This window comes from Neolamprologus multifasciatus, chromosome 20, assembly GCF_963576455.1.
Source record: "Neolamprologus multifasciatus chromosome 20, fNeoMul1.2, whole genome shotgun sequence".
NCBI lineage: Eukaryota > Metazoa > Chordata > Actinopteri > Cichliformes > Cichlidae > Neolamprologus > Neolamprologus multifasciatus.
In genome coordinates this window covers 6,825,549-6,839,693 of record NC_140458.1, presented here as the reverse complement: position 1 = coordinate 6,839,693, position 14,145 = coordinate 6,825,549, and the positions used below count along the sequence as shown (strand labels likewise).

Here is a 14,145-nt window from a genome sequence, read left to right as displayed (position 1 = left end):
ACGACAACATATAAGATGTACTAAATACTCTCACTGGACTAAGATCTAAGAATGTACCGAGTAACAAATCATGAAAACTACACCCAGGCACCAATTTTGAGCATCATTTTCAGTTTCAGTTACCCAAAAAGAGTCATTTTAAGAAGCAGTGTAATCCCTTCAGACTCATTTGCACCCCCACGAGACAGCCTCTTGTTGCCATTACAATTAGAAAGTGACCATGATGTAGCATGTAGCCTGTCAGCCTGCAGCGACGTCTGCCACCGCCCTTCTGCTTGAGTGGCGCACGCTTTGCTCTGGTCGCATTTAGCATGGGCTTATTTTGCCCACACGTTTACCAGGACTGCCCGCAGGAACAAAAGGAGACTGATTCAGAGCGATCGCTGTGATACCCGTGCCCTCTTTCCTTTCTTCAGTTTGTCTGCCGGCAGCTTTCTCTCACAGCTCTCAGACATCTTATTCTATTGAGTTTTAACTTTAAGTGTCTCGAGGTGGAAAAGGTTAAAGCTGCAGGGAGATGTGCTCTATATGGACGTGACCTCTTAAACGTAGCACAAAATATCACTTAGGTTTGCATCAGTTGGGACACAGAATGCAAAGGCTTTGCATTCTGTGTCCCAACTGATGCATAAGGGCTGTTTGTTACTGCAGTGAGAAGGAAACAAACCCATCAGGGGGCCAGCTGATGTTTATTTTTGTTGGTCATGTTATAGATGGATAATAATGTCCACCAGAGGGCGTTAACTTAATAGTTTGTGTCAAATAATATTTAGTGTTAAGGGCTTCATCTAAAAGATAATGTTAACCCTGAGTGACTTAAATGAGGGTGGTGTTATTTTTGACCATATTATACTTATACTAATACCAATAATGTTTTAACGCAGTCTGTCTTCTGGGTTTTATTAAGTTATATAAATTAGAATTTACATATAAAATCAGACATATTTGCAAATTCATGGTAAGAAATATTTTTACAATTAAAAATGTCAGTGGGTGGGGTGAATGACCACTCCCTTGTTAATAATAAACACTTCATTTTTGTTTTTTCTGCAGATCAATGTCCTTCAGGCGAAGAAGAAATTTGAGATCCTAGATGCTGTAAGCCGATATTTTATTCTTTTAATATAGTCAAAAAAGCCATGAAGGATCTGTGCACTTCTTAAAGTTAATTTTCATTTCCTACACAGATGCTGTCATTTATGAACGCCCAGTACTCGCTGTTCCAGCAGGGCTACAACCTGCTGGATGAGATCGACCCCTACATGAAGAAGCTGGCTGCAGAGGTGAGAGGTGTGATTGTTCTCACCACCGCTCGTTTCCTCAGGCACCCTGGTTTGATTGGTCCTCATTTTAACTATTGATACCAGCCTGTTACATAATTTCAATTTCCACTTAGTGACCCTCTCGGTTACCCGAAAAGGCTCAGTTATAGTCAGCTAATCTGAATCATCCCAGCTCCGACTGTATTTACAGGATTTACAGTATATTTTAGTTATTTAACAGCAGAATGAATCCTGAAACAACAGATTTTTTTCTTATTTTGTGTGAATTGACTTTTAAGTTGGATCAGCTGGTGATTGATTCAGCCATGGAGAAGAGGGAAATGGAGCACAAACATGCAACGATTCAGCAGAGGGTGAGTTCCTCTTTTTTTGTTTTCCCTCGATTGATTAAATAGAATGTGTACATAGTTAATAAACTAAGTTTGATTTTAAAAGAAAGTATGTCACAGGTCAAAGGTCTTGGATTGGAGTTTTCATTTAAAATTGTTTCTTCTGCTTTGTAATGGTGGCATCTGTGCTCATCACTGAGCCAACATTACAACACCATTTCTCTGGGGGCTTTGTATCATGTAATATCTCTCACCAAAAAAAATGTTATGCTAGTTTATTTCTTCCCAGTTTATTAGAGAAATTTGCTTGTTTTTCCCCCCTGGCAATTTTTCTGTTTTCACACATAAATTTTTTTTCTTTTCTAAAATTTTTTTTCTTTTTTCTTATATAATTTCCTATTTCTTTCTTTTATATTTGCAAAATAGCCTTTTCTCACAAATTTGTTAGGTTTTTCATATACATTGGCCATTTTTTTCATCCTGTCTCTGTAAATTAACCTTTGTTCTAGCAATTGTATCTCTCGTTCTTTTGTAAACTTGCAGCTTTTCCTTATTCATTTTTCCCAGAGATTAGATTTTTTTGACCCCTTTTCCCTGTTTTCCTTTTTGTCATGCCATATATAAAAAAAACTATAACAAAATCTCAAATTTGCAGAATAATATAAAGATAAATGAAATTCAGATACCCCCCCCCCCACACACACACACAAACATATAACAGAAGGAGTAAAATAAAATAGTTTGAAAGAGATAAATAAGAAAATATGTAATGGAATATTGTGAAATAAAATTAAATGCAATAAAAGTAAAATATGAACTAATTTAAATAGATAAAAGCTGATTATTTGAAATAAAATATTTCAAATTCACTCAGGAAAAATATACACAATTAAATTGACTATCCAGTCACATTGATACTATATCACACCTCTGAGATCCAGTCTGCCACTTGGACCAGTTGATCTGTTGTGGCTGGAAAAGGATTAGACTGCAGCTGAGAAATGTTTGATTAATCCCCCCTAACAAACTCCAGGCATTGATTAAAGCATTAAAGCAGGTAGATTTAAGTGTTTTAACAGATATTAATCCTGCTGTTGTCTGCTGTGAATGGTAACTGTCAGCACTTTTATAAGCTGATTTATAAGCAGTCATTTAAAGTGCTGACTGTATGGGTTGTATTTTGGTGCCATAAAAAGACTCTCTAAAAAAACTTGTCTCTACCAACACTGTATCCTCCGGGTGTCTTCTGACTGTAAATCGGTGAAATCTTTCACACAGAGGGTGCTGAGCCACACTGCCTGTGATTGTTTTGATCACAGGCAAATTGCCATGGCGGTCTGTAGTTCTTTTAGAAGATGTGGACTTGTCTGCAAACACTTGCAGCTGAGCAGTCATGAAAAAGTGCAATAGAAACCAGAAATAAAGAATAATAAACTAGCTAGCTATAGTGAACAAAAACTGCTATTAGTACTAGTGATAATAAGCTAACATTAGCATGCTAACAGGCGATAGTTTGAACTAACTTAGGTTTATTCCTTAACACAGGTTAAATAAAAATGTTTTTCAGGTTAAACATTATATCTCATCAAGTCTTTATTTTTAATTGGTTGCACAGCAACAAGTATATTGTAGACTCTACAATATACTTGTTGCTAGAGTCAAAACACTGTCACCTTTAAGTAGAGCTGTCAATTCTTTGTGTTGTTTACCGTTATTAGCTAAGAGCTATTTTAGCTACGATCCCACAATGTCATGTACAGAAACTCTACCGTTTCATAACAAAATACCAATCCTATTAAGTAGTATCTACTAAATACTACTTAAGTGTTATTTTTTTTATTCAGTGAGCTCTCATATTTAACATATTTTAATTGAGGTTCTTCTTTACTGTATTTTTTTTTTTTTACCTTGTTGAACTATTTGCCTTGTTTCCTTTATTTTATTAAGCTATTGTATTTTCTTTGATTTACTATTTATTTTTGTTTCACAAATTTTAAATTTTTTTTTTTTTTTTTTACATTTTTCTATAAACTTTTAATGTAACTAAAATTGAGCTTTTTCCCCTTTTAAAATCCTCATTTGTCTCAAAAATTTGCCATTTTTTCTGTTGATTGTGTCTGCTGTGACACTCAATTGTCCAACTTTTGGAGTAAATAGAGTATAACTTACCTTATTTCTTTTTTTTAAAATTGTCAGTATTATTGGCTTTCTTAACTTTCCAAAAAACAAAATAGACAAGGCTAGGCATGGCAGGCATGTTTAATAATTTACAAAGACTTATTTTCAGCATGGGTCTGGATCGTCTGGACCCCAGGATCAGTGACCATCTGTCAGTCAGCTCTGGTCAGCCTCCGGGCATTGTGGTCTGGGCTGAGGATAGACCCACAGGGAAGGGATGGGTAGCATGTGGGGCCAGTTATTGATCTGTTAGACACTAAGCTTCATCAAACATTGATCGCCAAGGGGCCTGTAGTGGTAAATAAACTAGCTGAAACCGCACTGAATGAAAACATTTTGTTATTTCAATAGGTGTGTTTTGTTTCTCATTCCTAAAGTGATGGAAATCCAGTAATGAGGATAATCAGAGGCGTGCTGAAACTGAAAGATTAGCCTATTATCCTCATTTTAACCAGTCTGCTGTTGGTGGTGCTAATGCTCTCCTCTCTTTTCTTCTTCTTGTATGTTTCCAATGCCACCATCTCCTCCCAGACCCTCATGCAGGTGAGTATTTCTTCATCTGTCTTCCCATGTGAATTCTGTTTTTCTACTTCAAGCACCTCTTTAATTTAGTGTCAGAGGAGGCGGTTGCAGCTTAGCCCACAGTGTTAGCAGGGAACATTGGCAAACTCCTTTGAAGTTTTCTGCAGCTGCAGTTGGACTCCTGAAGCCTTGAGGGCAAGCTGAAGTGCATCCTGAATCATTTATACGAAACAATTAGAAACACTGAAGTTAGCTTGAAAGGCTTATGTAGAACCTGTCTCTTACATGGGCCTCTGCAGAGAGATCATGGTGGTGTACTAAAATAGACACCGGTCTAACATTTTACCACAGAATGTGCTTTTCAAGTATAATATAAATCAGTCAGCTTCTCTATTTTTTTTACTGATTCCCTGGATTATTTCATTTATACACATTATAATTAATGTCTAGTTTCCCTGAAGCTCATTTGATGATTTGATGTATTGCAGCTGTAGGATGTTCAGCCTCTTTTGCTGTCAGCTGCTTTTAGATCAGTATTGGCCTACTTTGTCATTTGGTCTCTTTTCTTCTTCATCACACTGAGCATGTGCAATAAACTTTGTGTAAACTTACACAGGGCAAAGGGGCAACTGGGGGTAGAAAGGGAGTTAAAAGTACTCCAACTGATAACTGTCACTATTGTTGTGTGGGTACACATTGCACAGTGCAGATAGCTAAATGCCAGAGCCATTCATTTTTAACCACAGGTTTAATGGAGAAGTCCTGTCCAAGCTCTGCCTACTATCCTAGATTTAGGTAACTAAGTTCTACCTGCTGCCCCTTATGCATTACCAAGTTTATTTTAATTATGAGGTGTTCCACATGGTTATTTGTGATTTAGTAATGATGAAATATTTTCCTCTGTACGTTGGTTACGTCACTCCAGTTAAATGATATTTTCCTTGAGAGCTTGTTAAATAAAAAAACAGAATTGTTTCTTAACTTATTGGCTTATTAAAATTCCAAACAAAAAATGCAATAATGGCTATTATTTTTTGTCCCGTTTAACATTTTCTGAAGCAATAGGTGCCCCAGATCTGCTCTGTGTAAATACTTTTCTCCTTTCTCAGATTAGATGATGTCAAAACACTCAGACCTTATTAGACACATTTCCAGGTATTTGGGGAGAAGCTTTATTTCCACAGGAAAGTTTTCTTATAGCCCAGTCAGGGATTTAGGTGGCTGCTAATCCATCAACATCTGCTATTGAGGATGTTGTTAAAGCTCATTGTTTAATTAAAGCATTAACCTGAATGGGTGACCAGTGCCGTTCTTTGTTGTTGTCTTGTTGTGGCGGTTTCCTTCATGTTGGCATAACAGATCAGTTCCAGGAGACTGTTTAGTATCTGTTTAGTATTTTAAAGGTTGTTTAGGAAACTTGTAGAAAGAACCAAGCAGGTTGGTTGAGGATTAGTGGGAAGTGGCTAAGCAGATGTCTTACAGGTATGACAGCAGTCAGACTGTAGTATTAATGAGAACAGAAGGATGCTGCAGATGAGTGATGACTGTGTAATCACTACAGCCAACTGGGCTCACCATTTGGTGTATTAGGTTTGCACACCAACCTGCGTACAGCAGCAGCAGGTGGATGAAGTATCAGGACACTGTGTCTTCATCATCCGGTGTTCCCATCTGTTTTTTCTTTTTCCTGCCTGCTGTTCCACATCAGTTTACATATTTGCTCGTAATACTTTGAGGCCGGCTGCTTGTTTAATAATTCACTGATGGTTTTTTTGGTCTGTGTGACGTTGCTTCATTAAAAATAGATGATCTTTGTTGTGGATTTGAAAGCTTGCAGAGTGCAGAGCTTGTTCAGTGTTTCCTCCAGCGTGCGGCGATGTGCAGGTAAGCTGTGTCGACTTGATTTCTCGCTGGCTTATCAGTTACATTTCAGGGATTTAAGTGGGCAGAGCTGCTGTCAGTGTGGCCGGTAAATCAAGCCTTCAGTTGTAGGATTTGTTTGGGGTCTTGGCTGGCTGCCTGTTGGATTCTCAGTGGGTCCTCTTCAGTAAGGGAGGTGTGTTTAGGGAGTTGAAACTTGTTTTTTTGGAGGGTCAAGAGCAGCTACAGGACAGCATAGCAAAGTCCGCAATTCCTCCACACCTCCCTGCCAGGGATACATTGGCAGCTGTATGGTAATTAGCCATAATCTGGAGGCTCACAGGGTGGCAGGCAGGTGGCTGTAGTGGAAGGTACACATGTCAGTGTTGGAATTACTCATCGGACTGCAGTAGCACAAAGCGTGAGAGCTGCAGCACGGAGACAGACATGCTTTTACTCTGAGGAATCCACGTTTCAGGAGCCGTTTTACAAGTTTTTTATGTGCATTTTAATGTTATCGGAGCATTCGAAGCGTTTGAGAATGAAGATCTTTTGCCGGTTCGACCGTAGTTTGGTGGGTGGTTTTGCACACTATTCATCTTTATTCTTGTTTTCTATTACTTTAGCATTTTTTACCAGCATTTACTTGCTGGTAAATGCTTTGTGCTATAACATCCTGTCGCTTTCTCCCTTTATCTCTAGCTTATTTATTCTCTAACATAGCTGTCTCTTGGCACAGTCTCCGATTAAACTCTGAGTCATAATGCTTAGTAACACATGCGTACATGAGTATTAATGTAAAGCAATAGACAGTGGCAGACGTGCACAGGAAAATGCAGTCATGCAGAAAAAGTTTAAATTCATGCAAACTTTGAACTGTGGATTTGCGTGGGAATTTTGCATCATCCATTTGTAGCAGGTTTGTTTTGTCATCTCATTTTGGTTTCTGGCATGTGTTGTTGATTGGAAGCCTAATCAAAGGTATGTTTTCATTGCTGTTTCTGTTTAATAAAGTTGCTGTAAGTCTACCTTACTATATTTCATTAAACTTGGAGAAGTGGTGGAGGATGTGGAAAGAAATAACATGATGAGTTTTTCATATTAAAGAGTTGCTGATGTGATAGTTTCCTCAGGTGCTAGCCGAGATTTGTGTTGACTGGTTGCAGCAGACTGTGACTCTGTGATATCAATGCCTGTAGTGTTCTGTAGTGTGCTGGGCTAAAAGGGGGGTTCTGGGGTGTCACTGTCCACTCTGAATTGTCATGTAATTGTAACTATGGTTGAAAATGACATCCAAAGTAAGGATGTCTAAATTCCCTTTTTCTTGTGGAAAACTGTTATCCTGTAAATATAATATAACTAAGTATGTTAGATAATACTGAAAGGAGTAAAAGTTTTTACTTTAATTGCAAACGGAAAGCAACAGATTTGAGTTTGAAAGATTTTGAAGGACTCCTTCTCATGTACAGTCCTTTTTGAAAGTTTTGGGAGTTGGACAGATTTTATGTCTACTGTTTGTTGAAGCTTAGGCAGGAGGTGCGTACAAAATGATTATAATTGACTCATTTTTAAGTTTTCAAGTGCATTTGTTTGTTTTTTTGTTTCCTATGAGCGTCCATGAGTTGTTGGTTACTCCGCTCAAAGTCCCTGTCTCTGCTCTGGAATTCATTCATGTGTATATATTCAAAACGGGGACGTGTGTAATGCAGCAAGTTGTTCTATTATTTAAACAAGCAGCGAGAAGCTAATGGTGTGCATATCCCCCGTTGTTATGAAACAGCAGAGTAGTTTGAAGGGACGCTCATGTGTTCTCTACATTTGAACAAGAAACAGCCTAAAACCCGCTCTGCTGGGACGCTTAGGTCTGCTATTTTCTCCGGGCTGCATGCATGCAAAGCTGAAATTTAATACTGGATAAGTTAATCTTCTGTCCTGCTGCATATGAAATTACTTTTAAGAATGTAGGTTACCAAAACACTGAAGTTTAAATGATTTCTTCCTCCAACCCTTCAGGGCCTCGACTTGGCCTTCACCCCTGCATACCTGCTTGCTTTTTTCCATTGGCCAGCAGTAAAGGCAGTCATGAAAGAGGCTGAAGGCGAATTTCACATGAATCACTGTGTTTATGTAATAATCTGCATCACGGTCACATCTGTTCCCAATGTGCCACAGAGTTAGTAGGGATGCAGCTTCACACGTGACCATTTCTACATCACACGAGTTATGATGATTCAGATGGTTTATATACAGTATGTATGCTGGTATTCGAGGAATACCTCAGATGCAGCCTCTTCACTACAGAAAAATGTTTGGTTTTCCTCATTTGGCCATTAACAGGTTAAAACGACACCCTGCCGGCAGTAAATAGGCCTTTGGTTTCCATCTGTGACAGACAGGATTTATTTTGCCTTTCTTCTCCTTCAGGACTTTTCCTATGACGAATCGAAGGTGGAGTTTAACGTGGATGCTCCTAATGGTGTGGTGATGGAGGGCTACCTGTTCAAGAGGGCCAGCAATGCGTTTAAGACCTGGAACAGGTAACTACAAAAATCCACACAAACATTTATGCTACGTGAGCCTCGTCTCCTTTTCATAGAGATCTGACAAAGCAGCTTTACTTTCATTATACAATATGTCACACAATAAAGAAAAGTTTGGTTACCAGGGTAACCCCGGTACTCTGAAAACCGAGTGAAGTTTTAAAGGGAACATTTTAAGTCACAAAAATGACAAACTTATCGAAAGTAGTTCTAGTAAATAATTTGGTGAAATGACGAGTAAAGAAAAAAGTTAGGAAAATGTCTTAAAAACGAGTAGTTATGGACAAAACAATAAACACAACCGAACAAAATGGCATTAATAAGCAGGCTCAATATATTGCTCAATAGAATATTTCATAATAGGCAGGAACTACATGAAGGAAAAAGGTTAAGTAGAAATAAAGAAAATTCCTATTTACTAATAGGACTAGAATTTATTAGTAGTTCATTTTAATTACACAATTTAGAAAATATAATGAATTGTCTTTATAAGTAAAGTAAAGTTTATATAAAGTAAAATCTCAGATTCAATTAAAGAGGATAAAATCTTGAATTTCCAGTCAGAAAGAGCCTTGAAGATACATTTTTATCATCTTCCTTTAACATAGATGGGCCATTAAAGAGTTTCTTAATGCAAAACCTGAAGCAGAAGGAACAAAAAATTATTCTAGACTAGATGCATAGTCATAGTTAATACATTTGTAAATAAATACATGGTAAATGTTTTATGTTATCCTTTATTAATGTAGGAAAATGTGTTCTCTGCATTTAACCGAGTCCTCAGTGGGGACCAGTTCTAGCTCATGCTATGCATAATGCATTAATCACGCAAACTGTGACGTCAATACATCACCAGGACCTGCTGGAGGCTTGCTTGACTCTTTCTCCTAAGCAAAGGATAGATTAGGAGAGACAGAAGCTGTTAAAGGTGAATTCATGGTGTTATTAAGATTTTATTAACATAGAGGGATGAATATGTTAGAGCAGCCAACCAAACTTTGATGGAGCCAGCCGAAGCTCAAAGGTTTGTTCTCTGGGATCAGAGCTTTTAACCATATGTCAAGGTCCTGTATCTCTTAAGGCTTAGAGAATCTCTTTATAAAACAGGAGATTTGTTTGGCTCCGTGATTTTAGTCAGTTATTCCAAAAATAATCCAAAAAACAGAGGAGGTGACCTACTTTAGAAACTTTATAATACTACTAATAAATAACCTTAAAAAGGTTGTGATGATGTGATGCATCCCATTTCAAATGTTTTTATTTCTCTCCCTCCGTCTAGACGGTGGTTCTCCATACAAAACAGTCAGCTGGTCTATCAGAAGAAGCTCAAGGTAAATAAAATTAGTCCATGTCAGCTTTCTTTAGGGATGATGTGGCTTGTGAGAGTTTAGTAGTGCTGTTTATGGTGATCTACATTGAATTATGCATGTTAAGCAGGTCAGAGAGTAATAAACATAAAATAAAAACTGCTCTGTCTGTTTTAGCCTGAATACTTAACCTCTCGGGTCTCAGTGTACCCTCAGGGGGAGCCAACAGCTGGTCAGGAAAAATGTATATTCTAGAAGGAAAATGGCTGTTTTCTGTGTTGATGATAGCAGGAATGAGAAGATGTTTTTGTGTTTGCAGGATTCTCTGACGGTGGTAGTGGAGGACCTCCGGCTATGCTCTGTTAAACCATGCGAGGACATCGAGAGGAGGTTCTGCTTTGAAGTCGTCTCCCCCTCCAAGTAAATAAGCACGATGCCATGATAATGATAAACTGGTGACCATACTGGGATCAATGGCTCAGATCACTGTGGTCTGACTATGGTGATCCTGTAACTTTTCCTCTAGAGACGCCACCAAGTCAAAGTGTGTCTGTGCCATGTTTATTTGTCTAGTAATAATCATAGACTGTAGCAAAGTGACCCATTGATTTCTGGGTTTTGCATTTTCAAGCCACAACATAGTAATTTAGCTGCCACCATGTTGTTTTTTTAGAGAAGGAAGTCACCATATTGGGATTAGATTTTTCCCATCAGAAGTTGTTCCTTGGTAATAATCTTAGCCAAAATTAGCACGCATCTATGTGAGACTTTTATAGCTGAAAGAGAAAATGATTCCACAACAATCAATCCTATCCATCCATCCAGTTTAGGGTCATCAAGGGTCTAGATCCTACCTCAGTCATAATTACAGGAATTCAGGCCATATCTCAAATTTTAAAGTTACTTATCACAAAGTTTCAATTTACTAAGTATCTCTAAATTTAAACTCACATAAAAAATAAATTAAATATTGACTGCTTTGTTCAAATCACTGCTGTGCAGGTACAGCATCAGGAGGTGGCTTGCTTTACTTTAATCTTTCTTAATCTGTGCTTTAGGTAATCATAAATGTATTACAACAATCCTTTTTCTGATTCATGAATATAATGTGGGCGTGTTTCAGGAGCTGTATGCTTCAGGCTGAGTCTGAGAAGTTAAGACAATCGTGGATTCAGGCTGTTCAAGCTAGCATCGCTTCAGCCTACAGAGAGAGCCCAGACACGTACTACATAGAGGTGAGTCAAAACTAATGGGGAAAAAATGCTTGTTTATGAGATGTTTTTCCATGTTTTAATTCAAATATGGTACTTTTTATTCCACTATAATCTATTTATCTAACACCCACAGTTGCTCTATGATCAGTTAATAAATTATGCTGCAATGCCCTAGACTAAAATACCTGTTATAAAAAAAATAGTCCAGTCGTAGCAGATGTTCCTATTAGGATATTTAAACTTGTTAACGTTTTATCTCATTTGTTTAATCTGTAAAGTTTAATTCACATCGACACAACTCCACATACTCCCTCTCAATTTATAACAAGTAATACTTTGTTTCACTAAACTTGAATGAAATTCCATCCTAACTGATAGCATTTGTTTGTAGCACCTGGACAGAACAGCCTCTCCATCCACAAGCAGCATCGATTCAGCCAGTGAGCCACGGGAGCGCAGTGCCCGGGGCGAGACCATCCTGCAGCGGATCCAGTGTCTGCCGGGAAACGAGCAATGCTGCGACTGCGGTCAGGCCGACCCTCGCTGGGCCTCAATCAACCTGGGCATCCTGCTGTGCATCGAGTGCTCCGGCATCCACAGGTAGAAAAAACGCCTGCATTATTCTCAGAAAAGTTTGGACAGGGCCATGTTTACTATACTATACCATCTCCTCTTCTTTTAACTACAGTCTGTAAACACGTGGGAACTGAGTCCTCTGGAAGAGGAAGCTTGACTCATTCTTGTCTGATAGTATTCCAGCAGCTCCACAGTCCTGGGTTGTTTTTGTCATATTTTCCGTAGGTTGTCACTTTTAGCTTAGCATTGGAGTCTGCTAGTGTCACGTTAAAGGGAAGGTCATCATAGTCATATTGACCTCCCAATAGAAGACGAGTGTAAAAATAGCCTTTCAATGTCAAACTGCACAATTAAGCACGATAAGCATCTTTAGGGTGGACTTAAAGAATCTGAGTGCTTCCTCTAAACCTGCCTCGTGCTGTGTGGCGGCTGCTGGCTCTGAGGACAGGAAGAGGTGCCAGCCGCCTGCTAAAGTTGGGAGAGCACGTTCTGCCACACACGCTGCTGAGAGATTAAAGTGGACACTGCTTATTGGATCAGTCGTGCCTTGAGTGAGAGTTTTCACAGAGTGATAAGTCATTGAATAGCTACATTCAGTGCTGGATATGATGTAATGCTGCTGAATGGAGGTACCATGTTTGTAGATAAACACTTCCTTTGCACTTTTGTTTCATTACATCACACTGTGGCGTCATTGAGGGTCGTTTTCAGGCGTCCGATCCCTCAGCAGTTTTGTTTATTTTGCAGCCACAATTTTCACTGCTTACGTAATCTCAAATCCCGTCCCTGAATGTGTGTATGCGTGTGTGTGTGTGTGTGTGTGTGTCCACCTGTTGAATATTCATGCTCCTCCTTTGGACTGTTCTTCTCACAGAGAGATCAGACGTGGCCTCTTGTAGCTCAGTGCAGTTTTTTTCTAACGTGCAACAGTTGCCTAGATACCAGACAGTGATTTGCATGACATTAGGAGCCCGGGATTCAAATCAGGTCACCGCACAACGCCATGGTGCATCTTTTCATATTAGAAGAATATAAACTGCTTTTTGTTTACTCGAGCTGGACGCCATCTGCTGCTTTACAGTCCTAACAAAGTGAAATTCTTCCCCTTTAAGCACTAAACAGTTTGACTACAGGACATCAACAGCACATCTCTGGACTCTGAATATGTTTCTCTTGCAGGAGTCTTGGAGTTCACTGCTCAAAGGTGCGCTCACTCACGCTGGACTCGTGGGAACCAGAATTATTAAAGGTACAATTACTCTCAGCTAAACAGCCATGGGGCAGTTTTTAACGCATTACTGGAATAACCTGAAGATGAAAAATGGATATTACTGTCTTATAGCACTTGTTAAAACCTACTGTGACAAAAGGCTTCACAGTTTGGATGAAATCACACATTAAAACACGAGTGTACCTGTTCGAACAGACAAACAGTCAAACACTGTTGTGCATGCACACCTCCATAAACATTAAAAATATAAGATATGATAGTATGTCCTATTTGAACCTATTTGTTTGGCTTTTTCCAAAGCAGTATCCTTGTAACCAGCTAAAATGAACACCTTATGTGGAAAAAATGGTTTAAAAACACTGAATTAATTGAAATAAAAACAATAATAAGACTTTTATAAAAGTAAAGGATAGTTTGCACTGATAAAACGATCTAAAATAGAGAAAAATACAGGAATTGTTTTGATCTTCAAAACCATTTGTGAACATGTTTCTTGAGAATGTGATATCTACATGACCATTACTTAAGTATTTATATCGTAACATAATACGTTGTTATAAAATAACCCACTTTATATTGTATATAATGTATCAATGTAAAAAAAAAAGAAGCTTCTATGTCACTAATACTAAAACAAATAAAAACTATTATAACTAAATATTATGAACCAAACTGGAAACTCCACTTTGGAAACTAAAATGAAAAGAAGGCAAAAGTTGAAATTTATTAAGAAATTACAAAAAAAATTAAAATTAGATTAACTGTGGTTAGGGCTGTTCGATATAAGGATATATATCGGATGACGATATAAAAACACCTATTGTTTCATTTTACGCTATCGTTTGTTTTGTGGTGTCGCAAAATAAACTGTTTATGGCAATATTTTTTCATCGTTTTGATGGTCACTGTAGTGGCTATATTAATTTCTTAAAGTTCTCTCTTTCTCTTATATTTAATATAACCACACTACAGACGGACAAGCGCCTGTTTTTATGCGTTGTCGTTAGCAACAACGACGGTAACAGCATCTCTTGTGTCCGTAAACCTTTCACAATAAAGCTCAAGATCCTGTTGAGACTTTTCAAAATAAACTGAATCATGTGAA

At 38.2% G+C, this 14,145-nt stretch overlaps 1 protein-coding gene across 2 annotated transcripts in view; it reads left to right on the top strand.

The window, feature by feature from the left end:
- acap3a (ArfGAP with coiled-coil, ankyrin repeat and PH domains 3a) overlaps window positions 1-14,145 on the top strand; it is a 71,345-nt gene that overhangs the window by 47,782 nt on the left and 9,418 nt on the right. For both annotated transcript variants that reach the window (XM_085145237.1, XM_085145236.1), the window contains exons 7-16: window positions 1,054-1,098; window positions 1,188-1,283; window positions 1,562-1,636; window positions 4,322-4,333; window positions 8,597-8,709; window positions 9,992-10,043; window positions 10,339-10,439; window positions 11,143-11,254; window positions 11,625-11,833; window positions 12,989-13,058. In XM_085145237.1, coding sequence (XP_085001363.1) covers window positions 1,054-1,098; window positions 1,188-1,283; window positions 1,562-1,636; window positions 4,322-4,333; window positions 8,597-8,709; window positions 9,992-10,043; window positions 10,339-10,439; window positions 11,143-11,254; window positions 11,625-11,833; window positions 12,989-13,058 — 885 coding nt within the window. The remainder of the gene's footprint in view (window positions 1-1,053; window positions 1,099-1,187; window positions 1,284-1,561; window positions 1,637-4,321; window positions 4,334-8,596; window positions 8,710-9,991; window positions 10,044-10,338; window positions 10,440-11,142; window positions 11,255-11,624; window positions 11,834-12,988; window positions 13,059-14,145) is intronic.